Raw genomic sequence first — 19,086 nt, 5'->3', positions numbered from 1 at the left:
GCAGATGAAGTTGAAAGTGAGGAAAATCACTCTTAGGTCGGGGAATCCATAACAGCTATGAGATTATGATGATGCGACATTACAGCTAGTGTTGCCGCGGCTCAGCCTATCTCGGCTTAACGCCGAAGTCGGTTTTGAGCCGCCGAGGATAGAAGGGTAGGGAAAACAAAAACACAGTTTTTGATAATACCAATAAGTCTTCTGAGTGAATAAAAATATCAAAACGCCTGTCATTTTGCATGTTGGTGCAGTGAGAGCAAACGGCTCAAAACCGACTTCGGCGTTAAGCCGAGATAAGCTTAGCCGCGGCAACACTAATTACAGCATTCCTTGGTAGCCTAGCGGTTATCTCGTGGGTTTGAACAGGGATGAGCGTGTTGCCGATTTTTTGGCCACAATTATGCTTGGGTACTGTTCTATCGGCGTAACGAAAATTTAAAGGATCGCAATTCGGATTCGTGCAATTAGTCGGGTGTTGGGTTGCCTCGATATTAGTATATTTGTGGGGCTAAATGTTGTGCCTTCTTTGCAAGACCTGGGTTCGAGTCCCGATCGGAGAATGTGATTAAATGAGAAGAGTTTTGATGGTGATTGGTCGCTATTATCGGGAAGATGTAAGTTGGAAATCTTCTCGCTCTGCTTGTTCCAGGAATTGGGAATTCGCGATTCATTGCAGTTGCTAGGGAATTGTAATTGTTGGTGTCCTGGTAGTCTAGTAGTGGTGGCATGCGAGTGCTGGGTTCGAATCCCGACCAGAGATGTTCCCAGTTGAAACGTGCGAATATTTTTTGGGTGGGGTTTCCGATTTGTTCTATCGTGCTATGAGGGTGCGTAGGAGGGATGTGCTACATACACAGGCTTGATGTGATTTTATTCATACTAAGAATTAGCATCAGTGTTTATGTAAATAGCCAGCTGGGAAATCTAGGAAGCTTTTAGGTACATAGTAGTATGATAATTATGTTACTGAAGTCAGCTAACTAACTCCTCCCTCAACTGCGTAGAGATTAAGAATTACCGTACAGTATGAGGTTCGAGTCAAGGGTATGATTAGAGATTTAATGCTTTAGGTTCGGGTTTTTATGAGCACGGCTGCGGTTGGTTTACACGATGTTGAAAGGTAAATTCGTCGAATAGATAGGGTATATATGCATTTACAATGACGAAGACAAAAGCCGCGTAGGATTGTGCGATGTCCAGTGAGATCAGCTGAGCTAGCAGCCACAGGTATTATTGGTACACAGTCGAGAGCAAGTACTATGATATGTAAATTATCCACGCGACATGTTTCCTGGATCAGCGCTCATATTAATGGACCGTGTCATGGCAAATTTGCTGGAGCAAGGATATGCAGTAAGCCATGGATTTAGGAAAGTTAACATGGCCATTGGCACTCACTAGCGGATATCGTACTAGCATATGGGTCGTTCTCGCCTCCGAGTCACGCAGTGTCAAAGGTTCTCGTTCATGCATCATGGGCTATCTTTGATGATCTGCCCGGTAAGATGCTGTATGTAAGGGTGATGGGGCTCGACGAAGAATCGCACACCTTCACAGATGAGGATGATTATGATGGCGAGAGGGAGATAAGAATTTGGATGACGCTAGGTACGAGTTCCGCGCGGCCCGAGTATCTATAAAGCGGCTTCAACACGCGCGTCAGTGTTGTATTTGAATCACGTGGTGCGTGTGATTGCCGTTTCGAAGTTGAACCTTTTCCGGCGACTTCCACGACACAATTCTCGCGGGTCCACCAGAGTTGGAGGCAATTGTTCCCGACTCTCAAACATGCCCTCTAGTCACAGATATTCATTATCGAGAAACAGATCTGGTGGTGGACGGAAGAAGACGTTGGAAACGAGACCTGGCACGAGAGAGCTGGTGTGTGGCTTTGCTTTTACTCCAAATCAGTAATAAGCGACGATCGCACCATTTCCCACTCGCCTAGGTCACCACAAAGATCTCAATGACGCTATGAATCGCTTCATCGTCATCTAGCCAGTAGCGCACTGCACCACCCAACCTTGTCACCTCCGCCCAAATCCAGCATAGGCTCCTACTACCAACCCCAGGTGCCCAACATCCCCCGCCTCCGTGAATCCCCCATTTTCGACATGGGGGAATCATATCCATCCTTACCGCATCCCGGACCTTCCACCAGCTGTAGGACTACCATCTGGCATATACCCCAGTTTTCGACACTGGGGTATCCCGTGGCAGCTCCCGTTTTTGGTCAGAGGCTCACTTCAAGCGGTGATTTGGTTTGGAGAAATTGATGATTGTCAGTTCGTGACATATGAGCATCGCACCTCCCGCTTGCCTAGGAGGTGACCGGTGACCGATGATAGCACATCACGAATTTCTTAACGACGTCCTGAACCGCTTCACCGTCATCTACCCGATGGCGCGCTACACCTGTATAGCTCATCCTTCCCGTTCGGCATCCTTTTCTAGGGTACTTTGGTCTCTTGCTTCATGATCTATGCACTCAAAAGTCCGCTCTTCCCCGTTCGAAATCCCTTTTCGGACAATTGGGGCTGTTTTCTTCACGGCCAGCGAGCACCTGTGACCAGACCTACACTCGAGCCCAGAGCTACGTGTCAACCACGGTGCCGCAGGAAAAGAATGACATCATTTTACTTCGACGGCGCCTGTTTCTTCAACCTGTGGGCTAGATGAGAGCTCAATGTGTGGCTCCTTGAGCCTGCTCTCATCGCCTTCCTCATAAATCACCTTTGATAAAGTGTAGTCGTGAACCACTGCCCTTCGGTCCCTCTGGGGATAGCTACTCAGGCCTTGATCCCTAAGCGGGCACAATCAGGCGCACTATTCATACTCATGCGTATCAAAATACTCCACTGGCCATATGCACACCCATCCTTACGGTGGCGACAGTTATAGCGTGATCAGCCTGCAAGACGCGAAGAATAAATCACTTGTCCTCCTTCACCCTCGAATTATATCCTTCCATCCGCTTGGGCAGAAAGGTTTCGACGACAATGCGGTGCAAACCTCTATTAGATTAGGGTATCTCCCTCAAAAGCGGCACACTTCCCGCTCGCCGCCATATGGACCGCTTCATCGTCATCTACCCGGCAGCGCGCTGCATCTTATTCAGCTCGTCCTTCCCGTTCGACATGATTTTTCAGGCGCTAGGTTTCTGCCTCACGATCAGAGGATGCCTCGCTGGGCCATTGAAGAATGCAGAGATATGCGGGGACCAACTTCCTTCCTGTTTCTACCACGGCACCGCACTTGCATATACGGAGAATTGATTTCCAGTCACTTTTCTCGCCAGACCGGAGAGAATGACGTTGTTTTACTTCGACGGCACACGTTTCAGCTCGTGGGCTGGATGAGGTTAGAGGTTAGAAATCCGGTATGTGGTCCCATGAGAACACTCGGTGTTTTCTTTAACCCGCTCTTATTGTCTTTCCTCATAAAAGTATTCTTTGATCAGTCGTTCCAACTCTGAAGCCGCCTGACGTCCAGCTTATGGAAGTAGGGATGAAGTGGGAGAGCAGGGAGAAAATGTCCAGGTGGAGACGATTCGGGCGGTATGAATGATCGTATGTGTTTTATGCGGTCCCTCATTTTGCCCTTCCTCATAAGTCATATTTGTTCAGCCCTTTGAAAGGAATTGAGGACCGAGACTTAGACAAGCGTACGTATGCGCCTCTGCTACGTCTCAAGTATTCCCCTCCCAGCCACAAAGAGAATCTTTGGAACGACTCGGGTGCTGAAGCTTGAAGATACACTGTTGTATGTGATGGACGACCCGGATACCCCAATTCATGCTCTTGATTTTGTTCTTTCTCCGTACATTGCCTGCTCCTAGTTTTAGTCGAGGCATGATATCACCAGTGCTCTGCTATGCCAACGGCATCTTCAAATACATGTACGAGGCCATCGTCACCATGATGCGTCCAGCTCTGAAAGACAGAAACTGGAGCCCAAATCATAAATTTTCAGCCACTTCCCCTCGATACAAACGTAGCACACATTTCACCACTTCGGAAGAAGGAGCCTTCGCTATTCCTTTCTATCGTTTTGTCCACAATACTCGGTGTTAGACCAACCGGTGTCGACGCGACATCCTCTCTCCGGTGCGCCTTCCATGTGGAAGAGGCGTATAACCAAAACACAATGCGGGGCGGCTGGGAAAGCCTTGCGTGCAGGAAACCTCGTTTCTGCCCCTTATGTTGCTGAAACGGCACCGTATCGGTCTGTTGTCGTACAAATGCGTACTGCGTCCTTTCTGATTGTATTCAAAATCTGGCCACGACTGCAGTCCCGGTGCAAGGATGACCGAATACTTGTCACAGGAAAGATGAAGAGATTATTCCCAGGCCGGAGAATCCATCGTGGTCCGCAATTGGTGTATTCTTTAGTTGCCGCCTCTCCTCGAGTCAGCGAACCACCGAAATTTCTCGATGGACCGGAATCGTGGTTGGCCGAAAAGAATGGGCTCGGTGAGTCGTTTGCTATAGGCTGCTCTTGTTTTCCTTTCTTATAACCCCTCTATGATTCTACACAGTCTCGTTCATGATTGATGATTGCTAAGCGGCATCTGCTGTAGAATCAAATCTTGGTCTACGTACAATATCCGGTTCCAGACTGATATCTCGCTCGAAAGCGGCAAGCAGCCATTTCCAGCTTGCCTAGGACGTGAAGGCGGCATAAGATTATCTGGCACGCCAGCTCTCAATGACGCCATGAACCACTCTGAATTTCATCTAGTCGACAGTTCAGCCTTCCTGTTAAGCATCCATTTTCAGGTATTTTGGTTTTTACTTCACCCGTAGATGGACGAGCGAACATCTCTTCGATCCGATGGCCGCCAACCAGACAGACCGACTTCCTGCCCATTTCTATCCCTGCATCGTGAAGATCGGACAGGCTATGACGCGCAAAGTTCAGCATGTTATGGGCAGGACGTTTGAGCTTGTGGCTAGGTATGTGTCTTCTTCAGTCCGCTCTTCTAGGCTTTTCCATAAAAAATTTCTTTGTTCAGCCATTCCAATTCTACGAAAGGAGCAGGGAGCAGTTTGTATCAGTTTCACCTTTTGGAGGTCAGATTCCAACCTGTCCTATCGAATGGCGTCCGCGTTCTGAACCCTCGTGATAGCCTTCACGGGAGGCAAAACCGCGAAGACGACTCAGGCATTGAAGATACAGTGACGCCTCGGCCATAAAAGACAAAAACTTGCCGGCGAAAAACAAGTCAACTTGTCCTCCCTCAGCCCGAATTATACTTTTTCAGTTTCTTTGCTTCAGTCTACTTTTCAAGGAGGACTTCATGGTGCCTGACTTTTTGCTATTCCATTCTCTCGCTTTGCTCACGATATTCGGCTGTTAGGTCAACCGGTCCCTCTACCGCGTTCTCGAGTCTCTCGCCGTCGTGTGCCCGTCATGTGAACTATATAATCCAAACGCAATGTAGGGCGGCTGAGAAAGCTTTGCTCCCAGGATAACTCCATTTTGATTCTTATATGCGGCTGACGCATTGCCCGTGAAGGCAGCCTCTCGGTCGGATTTTGTACAACTACGTACAATTTCCTTTCTGACCGTGTTCACAGTCTAGCCACGACTTCGGTTCCGGTAGAAGGATGGCTGAACGTTTGCCGCAGGCAGATGAAGAGATTATCGATTATTCCCAGTTCTTGTATTGTCACCTCTCCTCAAGTTAACGTCGCGAGTCGCCGAAGTTGGGAAGGTGTCTCCTGAGGATTACGTACTCAATGGACCGGAAGCTTTACTGTAGGGGCTCGGTGGGTCGTTTTCTATAGGTTGCATTTCTTTCCCTTTCTTACATTTCCTCCGTAGTCCTACATGCGTGTTGGACGCGGCTTATGATCGCTAAACGGGCATAATCTTTATTATCGTATTCCCCTGTCCTTAAGTATACGCTACAGATTGTATCAGTTTCTTGCATCCCGAGGTGCCCCACATGTTGATCCTACATGTTTAGGTTTATGTGAATTTCTCACTAGTCTGTGGAAAATCTACTCTTGTCCTCGAAGTATCCGCAGTTCAGGACCTCGAAATCGAATAATCGATGTGAAATTTCTCACCAGTCCTGCGTTCTTGGCGAGATATTGGCGCCTTTGAGTAGAGGATGCTTGCCACTTGCTCAATGATACCAGTGATTTGGGCCATCCGCGATTCCAAGTCCGTCCCAACCAAGATATTGACAGTTAACAGCCGTTATCCAGACATCCAAATCAGAATGCTCGTTATCAAGTCTCGGGACCGGCGTTCAATGTTTAACGCTTAAGTAGGTTTCGCTTTTACCAGCTATGGTCAATGCTCTAGGAACGGATTATCAACAAAAGCGCACAATGTGCGCATTCTTCTAAAACACACACAGGATTCGAATCACACGTGAAACCTGGTATTTTGGGGGACGTGAGGCATTTTACTAATTATACTCCCACCATCTGGCTCCGAGGCCAGGAACCATTAGGCTCGGGAAAAAAATGTGAGAGCCCGCTTCCTTGTTAATTTCTTTACAGAGAAATGCTTCATCCCGCCCGTCGGGTCGCTACTCACGAAGGCCATCGATGTATGCTTACCATCTATTGAAAGAACGGCCTGGTGACAAGAGCGCATGTCTAATTTTCCAGGCTCGAAACCCATCGCACTGGTACAACAAGGGCCTTCAGAGTATTTAAGCATCATGGAAAATCCAACACCTACCCAGAACCCAGAATTAGGTCCTACAACAATGCGTCTCCTCTCAATCATCTCTACCGCTCTCATCGCTGCGCCCCTCGTCATGGGCGTGGACTGGACCGTCCAAGTAGGCCTCAACAACGGATTCACGTTCACTCCGAACGAGATCCACCCCGCCATCGGGGACACTGTCACCTTCACCTACCTCACCAGGAACCGTACGCATACGCTCTTTCTCTGCTCTCCCCACCTACCTTACCTACCTACCTACCTACAGATTCGGCGACGACTACGACGTTCACCAATCCCTGCCCTCCTCCTGTGGGCGGAGTAGGACCGAACGCGTTCGACAGTGGATTGTGAGCTGTCTTTTTTTCGTCCACCGCCCCGTCGTTGGCTGATACCCTCCGTTCTCTCCTAGCCATGACTCCGTCACCTCGCCGGGCAGCACGTTCACTACCACGATCCTTGATACCGAGCCTCACTGGGTGTCGTGCATGCAAGCGGCTGGAGCGCACTGCCGCTTGGGCATGACGCTCTCCATCAACCCGACTGCCGACCAGACTGAGGCGCAGTTCATGGCCAATGCTATTGCTTCTTGAAGGGGTGAATGAAGAAAGAAATATTTATTCTGTACGAATTAGCTAGGCCTGTAGTCGAAAGTTGTATGTACTGTGTCTTGACATGGAGGTATTAAAATAAGCAGGGAGAATCGCCTCGATAACTATACACGCAAAAGCATACACGTCTCCTGCAGTGATATAATCGAGGCCAAACAACAGTAGATTCAGTACTCGAGTGCGAGCTGCTGAATAGACCCTCCCGGCGCCATGCAGAACTCGCGTCTCCACAACGATAGCTAGCCCAAAATCGGCGAAGCAGTATCGGTAGTCTTCAGTCACTAGTGTATTCGCCTACAAGTATATCGTTCAGAATTCGGCGAGTCTGACATAAAGAAAGGTACACCACAAATGCTAACAAGCCACCCCGCTCGCCACCGTCTTCCTTGTTCTACCCACCGAGCAGAGCGGCTCTGGAATAGCAAGAATCGCTTCACCGACGTCGGTTCACCACGAGTTGAATTCTTAGCTGAAAAGCTACAGGGTTCCCATCTTACGTCTAAGAGGCAGAAACTTGGGACAAAAGCTCTGTGCTCGGAACATTAAGATCTTTCATGGCACTGATTTTGATGTGGGCAATGCTAGGTGGGTCGGGGCGGCAACAATGGACGGGGCTTCATTCACATGGCTGTGGCAAGAATTAGCGAGCGTAGTAGTCAAAGGGTGATGATGGTAATGCAATTCTGAGGGCTTACGCGGCGGTGAGTGGGGCAGAATGCATGCTATCCAGGCCGGCCATTTGGGGGCCACCAGATGGACCAAAAGTATCTATAAAACTTATATTAGCATTAAAAGTAATGAAATATACCTTTATACCCATTCAACTGAGCAGTGTAGGCAAGCAGGCGACTATACGATGGACCATGGTAGCGGTCAGAGCAAAGGTCAGAAGAAAAAAGAAGGGTACAGACACTCGACTGCATCGGAGTGATTACGGAATGGATGCTCGGGAAGACATTACTAATAAGTTCCGAGATAAGCCAGAAGCGAGGAACGAGCGGATGGCTTATCGGAGGTTATACTGATGCTATTATTTAATAAGAGCAGCCGGCGGCAAGGCCCGCTACCTTGATCTTAGTATGTAGCAATCGAGCTCGGAGGCGGAGCATACGGTACGAGCAGTGTAAGTTCAACCTTGATTTTGGAATAGAACTACATTCACGCGACCGAACAAAACAAGAAGACCGCAAATTCATGCTCATATTATCTTTTGTCGTTGACGTCTACTAAAGATATGCCCATCCTCAGCGGAAACAATTTGTATTTGAGCGTTTAACAAATCGCAGGTGAGAATTTTCATTGTCATAATCAACGTCATTTTAATGTCGTGTTTTTGGACACTAGGGCTTCGCACCGTACCGTATACGGTATACGGCCGTATAGCCACGGTACAGTGACGGGCGACGGCTGGTCCGTATACCGTACCGTCAAGGCTCTCAGAACTAGGCTGACGGTACGGTACGGGTATATAGACGGCCGTGCCGGTCGTCAATACGGCCGTAAGGTAGTGGGAAAATGTATTACTCGCCATATTTGACAGGTGCACCGGCCACCCGTGGGCAATGTATTTCGAAACATGAGCGGGTAGTAAAGGGATGAACAGGAGTAGGGCAAAGGCAGCAGAAGTAGGGAAGAGCAAGTATTTATGCCTGCCATAAGAAATAGAGCTTCATGTGAGCGAGCGAAATAAGAGCTAGCTGTAGCGTTGAAGAGATCGCAGTGCTAGCGCATCGTGGTACGATGTTGAGCACATGGTAAACACACGTATAGCGTGCTCTGATGAGGGTTACTTTTAGACAACCCACACGGCCGTCTTTATACGGTTGTTAACGGGCAACGGGATATCCGTATACCGTCCGTGTCTGGGCAAAGTCTTTTGCCAGACGGAACGGATACGGTACCCGTATGACGGCACCCGTACAACCGTACTATACGGTGACGGTGCGAAGCCCTATTGGACACTAGAGACGACCGTAAAGTGTGGATACTGGGTGCCTACAGATGCAAAGAGGCCATAGTAATTAATACCCTGTATTCAATGTCGTTCCAGGCAAAGCAGCGGCGGTAGACGATGACTCCGGCGCTGAACAACTAGGATGGAATCTCAAAAATGCACGTGGAATGACTGGGATAATCTAATGGGATTGAGGAACATCGTGTTTGGGACGGAGAGGTGCGAAGGGTTCTTATGGACGGAGTGACTAGGCGTTTCTTATTCCTGGGTGTATGGTTCGTTCCCTTCAAACCCAAGTCAAGGTCTATCCTAGATTTTCATGGACGTCTGCAGGACAGGGGCGTCTATATGCCGAACTTCCTCGGATTCCTGATGAAAGATGGCATTCATGCAGAGATCCTGATGCGCTTCATCTCAATGTTGTTCTTGATTAAAGACTGGCCATGATTGCATCACCGTTGACGTTGAACGGTAGCGATTGGATTGACAATAGTATTTTCATAAGTGTTTCAATATCCTCTGCTAGTCTGTTGGTTAGGACGCACTCGTTGTGCGCGCGTGCAAGGGGGTTCGACTCCCAACTAGACAGTCTGTTTTACCAGTTGAAGTTTTCCCCCACTGTTGAATGCTTACTCGAAGCATAGGGTTGCGCATGCGCGTGAAACCTCCAAGGACAGTAAGATGGAGCTTCTTTCTGACCTCGATGTTATACACGTGTTTCTGTCGAGTCCAATTCTAAGTTCTTACCTCTAAATTCAAAACCATGAAAGTGTTCTCCGAGCTTGGCTTTCCTCGTTGCGAAAAGTACTTACCTTGCAGCACACAGAAGTAAACGCATTAGTGTAGATATAAGAATATACGAATATAAGTAGGTCTAGTAGCACAAATCGAGAGAAGAGCACGAAGCACTTGCTCGCTGTGAAGAAACGACTACGTCAAGTAAGTAAATAAATACTAGTCTGAGATAGCGAAGGGCAAGGGAGCGTGAATTATTTCCGGTGGACAGATATGAAATAAAAACGGCAGCTCAAATGTGCAAAGGCGTCAGGGTCTCTCGTCGACGTTTACTCGCTTCCGCTGGGCCTTCGGCCTCCAGGTTTCCCAGAGCCTTGGCTAGTTTGAGTTGGCCCTCCACCATTGGTTCCACTGCTAGACGGTCCCGTTTGACTCCCTCCAGGTTTCCCAGAGACTCCGCTTTTGACATCCTGTTTTCCACGAGGAACGTATCTGTGATGCGCTGTATGACATCTCTCGCTCTTCATACAACGTAGAACTCACGTACCCTTGGCTAGAGTTGGACGGACTTGTGGAAATTTAGTCAGAGAGAAGCATAGATGAATAGGGTGCGAACCTGGATAGTCCCCTGTGAATTCCCTCGTGAGTAATGGTGGCAAATAGATCATTCAAATGAATACACACCGAGCGCCTGCGAGGATGCGGAGGTGTTTGAAAATATTGAATTGCATCTTGTGAGTGAGGTCGCGGTGAGTTAGTTAAGAAAAAAAGAAGTAATTAGTGAAGGTAGGTAGGTAGGTAGGTAGGTAGTATACACGGCAGAATACGCACCTTATATTTCGTCTTTTATACCATAGCATATATTGATGTGTATTCCATCTTGGGCTCGTACAAGTCGGCTGTCATCATCTTACATACCATCGACGTTTCAGTATATGCTATACGTCATGAGCGGGTCAGAATTCCCTGAAAACACAGAAACGCGTACTCAGGTTGTAAATCCCCGACATCCCCCAGTGGACCGCGCCGTAATGCGACGTACGTACCTACCACGTGCAACATCTATCACCGCGTAGCGTGCTGATAGCACCGAAATCAATATAGCGGTCGGCCATTTTGCGTGTCATGAACGTAAGTAATCGATGGTGTCATCTGCACTAGTACGGAGGGGGCCAACGAAGAAATATACAGGAAAGAAAACTTGATACATCGATGAGAGGGATCCTGGTACTATGCAAACCTTCGTGATGATGGGCAGGGCGGGATCGGCGGTATACTTCATAAAGGCTATATCGGAGCATCATTTCAGATCATACCTATGTTCGAAGCACCGATGAGGCCTTCGAGTTCATTGAACAGCATATATTCTTAGGAGCAAATCAGAAGGTTCAGTGGCCGAAAAGGTATAGACGTGCAACGAAAGAGCTATGAGAAATTCAAGGAACGATAGCCTCTGACAGGATGAAACCGTGTAGACAAGCGTGTGCCTGCTGCAAAGCTAGATGTTCCTTACGAAGCTCAGTTAGGAATTGCGTGCCGATCGTCGTACTGTCGTCTTTGGCTGAATTCTTCGCGTAGTTGCCAAGGAATGCTATTATTGTCCGAGGTCCGAGGATCGGCATATTAGCAGCAGCATTGGTTCCTTCAACAGGGAAGCTGTAAGAACGGTATGCGACAGTAGGACCAAATTCATTGATTGATTGCCTAGCGACGATGCGATGCTCCCCTGTCATTCCACCGCTCCTTGATCCGAAACCACCATCTGGCTAATTTTCCCACGGGTAAATTTGCAACGATGGAGGGTGTAGAAACTAGCGTAGGCGGTACCATAACAAAAGATATACAAACTACACCTACGAAAAGCAAAGATCGCATCGCACAGCCCATGAACGAGACACCTAGAGCAAGACAAGGTCACGTCAAAAAGAAAATGGCCCTGCCGAACGACAGAGACCACCCGAGAGCAGTACCCTCTCGAAGCACATCGCCAGCGCACTCGAACTCCTCCACAGGATCCAAAAGGAATTGGGAAGGGGACGATGATGACTTCTTCGGGACTCCGGTGGGGAACTGGAGTGACCACATGTCGAGCATGAACATTAGGGAAAACGAAGCAAAGCTACAAGAACTGATGGAGGATACCATCACGGCCATGCAGGAGTACACCAAGAGTGGAGCAACAGCAGGCGAAGGGAGACTCAGAGAATGAGCGCAGGCTCTAGCACACGAGCTAACGGTGATGATGTCGGGAGAGAAGACGATCAGCACCGATGCGATGCTCCACCGGGTGTACAACCAGCAGGAAAGAATGGAGAAGAGGATGAAACAGTTTGAACGCTGCCAGATAGAGCTGGACAGAAGGGAGAGGAAGAGCGAGACAAGGATGCTGAATGAAGAAGTGTGCACCTTTAAACCCATTCCGAATTATGCAGCTGTTGCCGCAACCGCGAGTATACATAGAGGAGGAAACACAGAAACACCAGCAATGCATTATGTTACACGTCCCGTGAGACCAGCTAAGGCAACGACACAGAATATACCACCTGCATCGACACTCAAAAACCCCAACAGACCATACAACCCATGCCGCATGGTCGTACGAGCGCCAGAACTACTGATAGACTATGAAAGGCCTAAACCCGAAATGGTCGCCATCAGGGTCAATGAAGAACTAGCCAAGCACGACGAGACGAAGGAGTTCGTAGTCGTCCATGTACGGTTCAATGTGAATAATAGCTGCATATTGAACCTACGAAGCAACCAGCAAGCGGCAGATCTAGAACCACATGCACATATCTTCAAACAGATTGTGTTCCCAGGACACAGCGAAGTAGAAGCATACCCAGACGAGAAATGGTTCTCGGTCCATATATGCAGCGTCAAGACAGGGATAGTCGATGGAAGTGGAATCCGGACAGCTGAAGAAGTCAGACAGGAGCTCATAGCGAAGAACCCTGACATACGGGGAAGGACAATCAGAGCATTCAGATGGGTGAGACCAGAGGGAAAACTCATAGAAGAAGGGAAGTATGCATCATCGGTAGTTGTATCCTTCGAGAAAGAGGAGGATGCAAGGTACATGATGATGGAGAGGAGAAGCGTATCGCTTTACTGGGCATCGTGTATTGTGAAGGAGTTTACAGACAAACCACCGGCAATCCAATGTGAGGGATGCCAAGGCTTCCACCGGAAAGCAGCATGCAAAGCAGCAGCAAGGTGCCGACTGTGTGTGGAGGACCACCACGAGAATGAACACGCAGAGAAATGCTCACGGTGCATACAAGCAAGGGGAGAGGCATTGGAAAGAGGGGAGATGGCAACGGTCTGTATGCACAGGCGATGCGCAAACTGCAAAGATGGGGAACAAGCAAACCATGCAGCGAATGACCGGATGTGTCCAGTCCGGATCCGTAGGCTGGGAGATCATAGAGATCCAAAACCAACACACCCAGTGGGGAACATTGGAAATGTGAATGGAGGCTGGAGAAAGGTCACTCGCAAACGAAAAGGGAAAAAGCAGACAAATCCTGCCACAGAGGCTGGGATGGAGTCAGAAGCTGACCCACCCACCTCTGGCAGAAGGTACGCGAATAATATACTCTCTGAAAAAGAAATCATCGCTACGCTCCAAGTTGTTTTTCCAGAGATACAATCTGAACAACTCCAGCTGTCATGGAAACAATGTAGCAATGGAAGCTCACTGGCACAAGTCATCGAGGACATACGTGACCCAGAACAACCACGCAGTAGCCAATGAATGATACAACACAACACCAACAGACAACACGTACGAAACCCGTGAACTTCATGCAGTTGAACTGCTCACGGTCATCGTTAATCATGCGAGCAGTGCTTGCAGATTTATGTAAATCAATTGATGTGTTTCTTTTTCAAGAACCATGGTGGTGGAAGACTCCACATGGGAAGTGGATCTTGGCGAGCATGAATGCCCAGGAATGGCAGGCAATACTCCCAGCTGGGGCTGAGGAGGAGCGCCCATGAGTAATAACCTTTGTTCGAAAGCGCAGTGACCTCACGGTAACACTGAGATCAGACATTGCGACAGATCCCTATATACAGGTGCTAGACGTACAACAAGGAGGAACAAAATTATGGCTGGTCCATTTGTACAACAACCCAATGGACAGAGATGAAAATGGCAAGATGGCACTAGACAGAGTACAGAGGCTCGCCATTGACCGAGACGTTCCGATGGTGATTACTGGTGACTACAACTCCCACCACTCCCTATGGTCACGGGAAGGACAGCGGGAGAGCCCATGGGCAGAGGGACTTGTTGAGTGGATGGTAGAGAGAGGTTTACTGATGATGAATATGAAGGGAATACCCATGTTCTTTTCCAGAAGCAACAATGGAGCCGAGTCAGTCATAGATCTGACATTCGCCAACGCTGCAGCTATTACAGGCAACCTCCTGGTAGACTGGAGAGTAGATCCTGAATCCTCGTACACGTCGGACCACAGTGCAATATTCTGGAGGATCGATCAGGACGTGGAAGTGGTGGAAAATGCGCTTGGAGAGCAATACAACCTAAAAGATGCTGATGCGGGAGAATGGGAGGAAGACTTCAAGATAAAAATAGGAGGCTTCTCTGACAGCATGAGAGAGATCAAACAAGCTACGTCGGAATCCATGGACCGATCTCGACTAGATGAGATTGTTACCCAATTTCATACGCTGATCCAAGAGTCCACAGAGAATGTGGTCCCCAAAAGGAAACCAAGCACACATGCATGCGCATGGTGGGGGAGAGAGACGAAGAATGCTTGCAGACAGGTGAAGGAATTGCGAGAAGCGCAACGAACCCACAAAGCAGAACATGGCTGCATAAGCTTGGACATCGCAAGGGAGATCAAGAAAGCACAGAACTTTTTCAAGCGCATATGCCGACGAGCAAAGAAGAAATGGTTGGACGAGACACTTGCAGAAGCAACTACAGACAAGATATGGAGATTCAGCAAGTGGTACAAAACAGAACGTAACTATCCTTCACCAGCAATTAGCCGAGGCGAAGAGGAGACACCAGCGGTGACACACGAGGACAAATGTAATGCAATCCGAGATGAGTTATTCCAACCACCTCCAGAACTGCCAGATAGCGAGGAACCAGAGCTAGAAACTAGGAACCCGGGAGACATAGAATACCACGATGTCTCCAGGGAAGAGGTATGTTCAGCATTATTTGCCGGATCAAAGACTTCTGCTCCCGGTGCATCACAGATCAATTACCTACTGCTACAGTGGGCATGGAATGTATGCGAAGATTTCATCATTGCACTCATCCGCCTCTGCGCCGCCATGGGCTACCACCCAATGCCATGGAAAACAGCTATAGCTTTTGCATTAAGAAAACCTGGAAAGAAGGACTATGGTATGCCAAGAGCATGGAGACTCATCCAACTGCTGGAGTGCTTGGGAAAGGTCCTCGAACGCATACAGGCAAATAGACTTGCTTTCTGGGCCGAAACACGAAATCTGGTACCACCAACCCAGTTTGGAGGCCTTGCAGGACGATCAACAATCGATGCAGCTGCCACATTCGTACATGATATCGAGGCAGCAAGGGCAAGAGGACTAGTCACGTCATCACTGATGTTTGACATTACAGGCTACTTTGACTTTATCAACCATGCACGACTACTAAGGGAATTGCGCCGTAAACACATACCACTACCAACCGTGAAATGGGTATCCTCATTCCTCATGCAGCGACAGGCAGCGGTGTGCCTAGATGGCAAGCGAGGTCAGATGAAACCAGTGATGAACGGAATTCCCCAGGGATCCCCGGTGTCACCAATCCTATCAGCGTTCTACTCAGCAGAGATTCTGGAGCGATATACCCCACCAGAAGTACCACCACCCGAACCACCACTAAAGCCAGATGCTGCATGGTTTTCAAGGAACCCCCAGTGGCACACCAAACCGACGACAGTCATGTTTGCAGATGATGGCAACATCTGGGTTAGCTCAAAAAGCCTTGAGACCAACGTCGCCATCCTAAAAGCTGAGTATCACAATACATCGGATCTCCTCAAGTCGATTGGCCTTTCTTTAGACTGCGACAAGAGAGAGCTATGCCACTTCGTCTCACAAAAGGGGGTCACACCATTTCCGGCAATCATCCTGCCTGGCAAAACGGCTGGGACTGAAGTCGCAATTGCACCAAAGCTATCGACAAGATGGCTGGGGTTCTTCTTTGATGCAAAGCTGAATTTCCGGTCTCACATCAAGGAGATGGTGGGAAGGGCAGAGTCAGTGGTAAACGGGCTTGGAATGCTAGCAAACACCGTACGAGGACTGAGCCAGAACCACATGCAACAACTCTATATGTCATGTGTTCTCCCAGTTTTGACGTACGGAGCAGCTATATGGTGGAAAGGAAAATGGCAAGCATCTCATATCAAAATGCTTACACAAGTACAGAATCGAGCGCTACGCCTGATTTGCGCAGCATTCAGAACAACACCGATTGTTGCTCTAGAAATTGAAGCGTCTATACCACCCATCCGGCACCTACTGGATCTCGAACGAGATAGGTTTGCGGTACGGATATGCAAGTTCAGCGAAACAAGTCCCATCATCCAGCGACTAACAGACAAAGATTGGAGAGGTGGTGTGGCACCACGAGCACACCCGCCAATACAGCCCGACATTCCAATTAGAATGCGACGAAACAAAGAAAGGCCAACAAGGAGAACCTTCCTAGGCGAGCTAGAGTCAATATTAACACCGGAGGATGAGAGAATTTCACTATTCCCAATAGCCCCATGGGAGAAATCACTGACAGAATACGGAAACAGATTTCAGACCTCATTACCAGTCAGCGGTGAATCAAAAGAGGATGCAGCGAAGAAACATCGAGATTACATAAGGAGGTTCTCCTTCGACGACACCCATCTACTGTTATACTCAGACGGCTCCCTACTCGAATTAAACGGCAAACGACAGACAGGAGCGAGCTGGGTAGCGATGATTCGGGGAAAAGTGGTCGCATCACAGAGCATAGGGACAGGACCCCATGCTGAGGTGTATGACTCAGAGCTTATAGGCTTAGCGTGGGCCGCACGAAATGTACAACGATTGCGTGCAGCCCACCCAAGTGTACATCACATTCATTTCTTTGCCGATAACTCCTCTGCAGTTGACTCCATTATACGTCCCAAACGGGGACCAGGTCAACAGCATGCAACAGTGTTTTTCAAGATAGCCACGGAGCTCTTGGAAGAGGACGAAGAAACATCGCTGGAGGTAGCATGGGCACCCGGCCACCAGGACATACCTGGAAACGAAAAAGCGGACGCTTTGGCGAAGGAGGCATGTACAATGTTCGACATGGGACAGCGCACATATGCAAACGCAAGGAGAAGGATGCGAGAACGAGTACAGAAGAAATGGGTACAGGAGTGGGAAAGGACAAGCCCTACTGGCCGCTTTGGACTCGCAAACCGACTCAAACCACAGCTAAAACCAACCCAGAGGTTCAAGGAGACACCACGCGAGGTGTTCGGAAGGCTCGTACAGTGTAGAACAGGGCACGCCCACATGGGCGAGTTCTACAAACTGTTTAACATCCCAGAGGTGACGGACTGCGAATGCGGCGAGCGACTACAAACGCGAGATCACATCATACGATCCTGCCCACGATACAACGACCATCGACAGATCCTACGTGAAGGATCACAGAATCTAGTGATGTGCGACCTTTTGGGCACGACAGAGGGCATCGAAGCGGTCACAAGGTTCCTAGCAGAGTCTGGAGCCTTTACAAAGACCGGAACTCAAAGGCGAGAGGTGGGAATGCCACTCTGGGAAGATGAACCAGAGCCGCATGAAGAAGAGGATGATGGATAGAACACTACATCGCAGCGCTACCGGGCCCCCCCATTGTTTCTTTTCCTTTACTCTTTTTCTATTTGTATTTATTCCCTATCTCTTTTCCCTAGACAATGATTTTCGCAACGAAGAATAGACACCTAAAACACACGAAGCTACATAGAATTTTACCCGAGAGTTTTACATACCATAGAGTTGACAAGTAGATTAGTATTACAACGAGTAGCGGTACAGTCATACATAGCAGTAGAGTACTGTACCCCCGCGTCTTCGCCCACTACGAGGCGTGTTGCGGGTCACCAATCCAGACCTTCATCATCATCATCAACAGCTCCCCTGTCATTCGCATCTCACCCGGAAATGGCTCTTCGTCATCGTTTACCGCATAGTCCAACGTGAAAGCGACGCCACCATCAATAGGGACCATTATTGCTTATCTTATTGACAGTTTCAATGAAGAGCCAGATCCACTCTGCCTTTCATGTTCTTGTGTGGGTCATCTCAAGCATATCCGGGAGAGGTTCGATCGTAGCGAATGTATCGGGAAACCAAGTCTCTGATACTAGTCGGATACGAGAAGTCGTGCGTCAACGTTCTTTGTGTAGGGAGACATTTCAGACTATCCTGAAAATAATCCTGGCATCTAACGAAGATTCGTAGTAGGCTCGGCATTGACATCGAAAAGTCTTCTGAGTTGGGCATTGATTGTATGGATAACAAAACAGGTGTTCTATACGCCCGAGAGATGTTGGTGGCATCCTCGTACGGATTTCATAGCCATCGCTCTAGATCGAAGGATTCGCCTTCCAGAACCTATCAGTCCCTAGACATTAGAACTGCACAAACACACACAAAAAGTAAAACGCACTACTACTGATTGTTGAAGGTACCCGGTAGATCCTTCATATATCATCTCTAAAGCGCAAACTCCAGCCCTTCTTGGTGCTCTCTCCAAAAAGCACTTCTGAGCGATCATACATTCCGTCAGCTCCTTGAATCACCAGCATGTTGTCACCCCGGTCTGATGTAGCACTGAAAACTACGTAGAAATCAGGGAACGCAAAGTGGGAAAAAGTAAGTCGCCTCACTAGCACCCAGATAGAAATTCGACTGCAGTCCCCCGAGAATCGTCCCCATGTAAGCGTTGTTCCCTTCCGATCACTGGCTCGTTCGGTAGCGGGTAGTTGACGAGCTTCCAGGGTGGTTTTGAATCATCGAGGCCCTTCCATATCACCCGCGGACTAGCAA

General features: G+C 48.7%; 6 protein-coding genes across 6 annotated transcripts; 5 read left to right on the top strand and 1 right to left on the bottom strand.

The window, feature by feature from the left end:
- Window positions 1-1,284: 1,284 nt before the first annotated feature.
- EV420DRAFT_1473444 (uncharacterized protein) lies at window positions 1,285-2,276 on the top strand (the record flags this gene model as incomplete). Its single annotated transcript, XM_060469135.1, has 5 exons — window positions 1,285-1,353; window positions 1,506-1,608; window positions 1,664-1,683; window positions 1,800-1,881; window positions 1,999-2,276. 5 exons carry the CDS (start codon window positions 1,285-1,287, stop codon window positions 2,274-2,276), a joined length of 552 nt encoding a protein of 183 aa, XP_060340185.1.
- A 224-nt stretch (window positions 2,277-2,500) lies between these two features.
- Window positions 2,501-3,553, top strand: EV420DRAFT_111890 (uncharacterized protein). Its single transcript, XM_060465905.1, has one exon. It carries the CDS (start codon window positions 2,867-2,869, stop codon window positions 3,473-3,475), a length of 609 nt encoding a protein of 202 aa, XP_060340184.1. The 5' UTR covers window positions 2,501-2,866; the 3' UTR covers window positions 3,476-3,553.
- Window positions 3,554-4,117: 564 nt separating this feature from the next.
- On the top strand, window positions 4,118-5,195 carry EV420DRAFT_1473443 (uncharacterized protein; the record flags this gene model as incomplete). Its single annotated transcript, XM_060469134.1, has 5 exons — window positions 4,118-4,224; window positions 4,326-4,472; window positions 4,580-4,759; window positions 4,806-4,955; window positions 5,015-5,195. 5 exons carry the CDS (start codon window positions 4,118-4,120, stop codon window positions 5,193-5,195), a joined length of 765 nt encoding a protein of 254 aa, XP_060340183.1.
- Window positions 5,196-6,719: 1,524 nt separating this feature from the next.
- On the top strand, window positions 6,720-7,300 carry EV420DRAFT_1500320 (Cupredoxin). Its single transcript, XM_060471019.1, has 3 exons — window positions 6,720-6,893; window positions 6,953-7,034; window positions 7,097-7,300. The coding sequence occupies exons 1-3, from the start codon at window positions 6,779-6,781 to the stop codon at window positions 7,275-7,277; spliced, it is 378 nt and encodes a 125-aa protein (XP_060340182.1). The 5' UTR covers window positions 6,720-6,778; the 3' UTR covers window positions 7,278-7,300.
- Window positions 7,301-8,151: 851 nt separating this feature from the next.
- Window positions 8,152-9,434, top strand: EV420DRAFT_1473441 (uncharacterized protein; the record flags this gene model as incomplete). The annotated part of the gene is made up of 6 exons (XM_060469133.1): window positions 8,152-8,179; window positions 8,381-8,418; window positions 8,544-8,581; window positions 8,640-8,748; window positions 9,092-9,236; window positions 9,346-9,434. 6 exons carry the CDS (start codon window positions 8,152-8,154, stop codon window positions 9,432-9,434), a joined length of 447 nt encoding a protein of 148 aa, XP_060340181.1.
- Window positions 9,435-11,719: 2,285 nt separating this feature from the next.
- Window positions 11,720-12,537, bottom strand: EV420DRAFT_1500312 (uncharacterized protein). The gene has a single exon (XM_060471018.1). The coding sequence runs from the start codon at window positions 12,400-12,402 to the stop codon at window positions 11,899-11,901; it is 504 nt and encodes a 167-aa protein (XP_060340180.1). The 5' UTR covers window positions 12,403-12,537; the 3' UTR covers window positions 11,720-11,898.
- Window positions 12,538-19,086: the final 6,549 nt, after the last annotated feature.

This window comes from Desarmillaria tabescens (assembly GCF_030435595.1).
Source record: "Desarmillaria tabescens strain CCBAS 213 chromosome Unknown EV420scaffold_1, whole genome shotgun sequence".
NCBI lineage: Eukaryota > Fungi > Basidiomycota > Agaricomycetes > Agaricales > Physalacriaceae > Desarmillaria > Desarmillaria tabescens.
Note: the sequence above shows the minus strand (reverse complement) of the source record. Positions and strands in the feature narration are given on the sequence as shown.

Coding starts and splice junctions, on each gene's coding strand:
- EV420DRAFT_111890 (XM_060465905.1), top strand. CDS start 2,867: ATGCACACCCATCCTTACGGTGGCGACAGTTATAGCGTGATCAGCCTG.
- EV420DRAFT_1500320 (XM_060471019.1), top strand. CDS start 6,779: ATGGGCGTGGACTGGACCGTCCAAGTAGGCCTCAACAACGGATTCACG. Junction 6,894..6,952: donor CACCTACCTCACCAGGAACC/GTACGCATACGC, acceptor ACCTACCTACAG/ATTCGGCGACGACTACGACG. Junction 7,035..7,096: donor AACGCGTTCGACAGTGGATT/GTGAGCTGTCTT, acceptor GTTCTCTCCTAG/CCATGACTCCGTCACCTCGC.
- EV420DRAFT_1500312 (XM_060471018.1), bottom strand. CDS start 12,402: ATGGGTTTAAAGGTGCACACTTCTTCATTCAGCATCCTTGTCTCGCTC.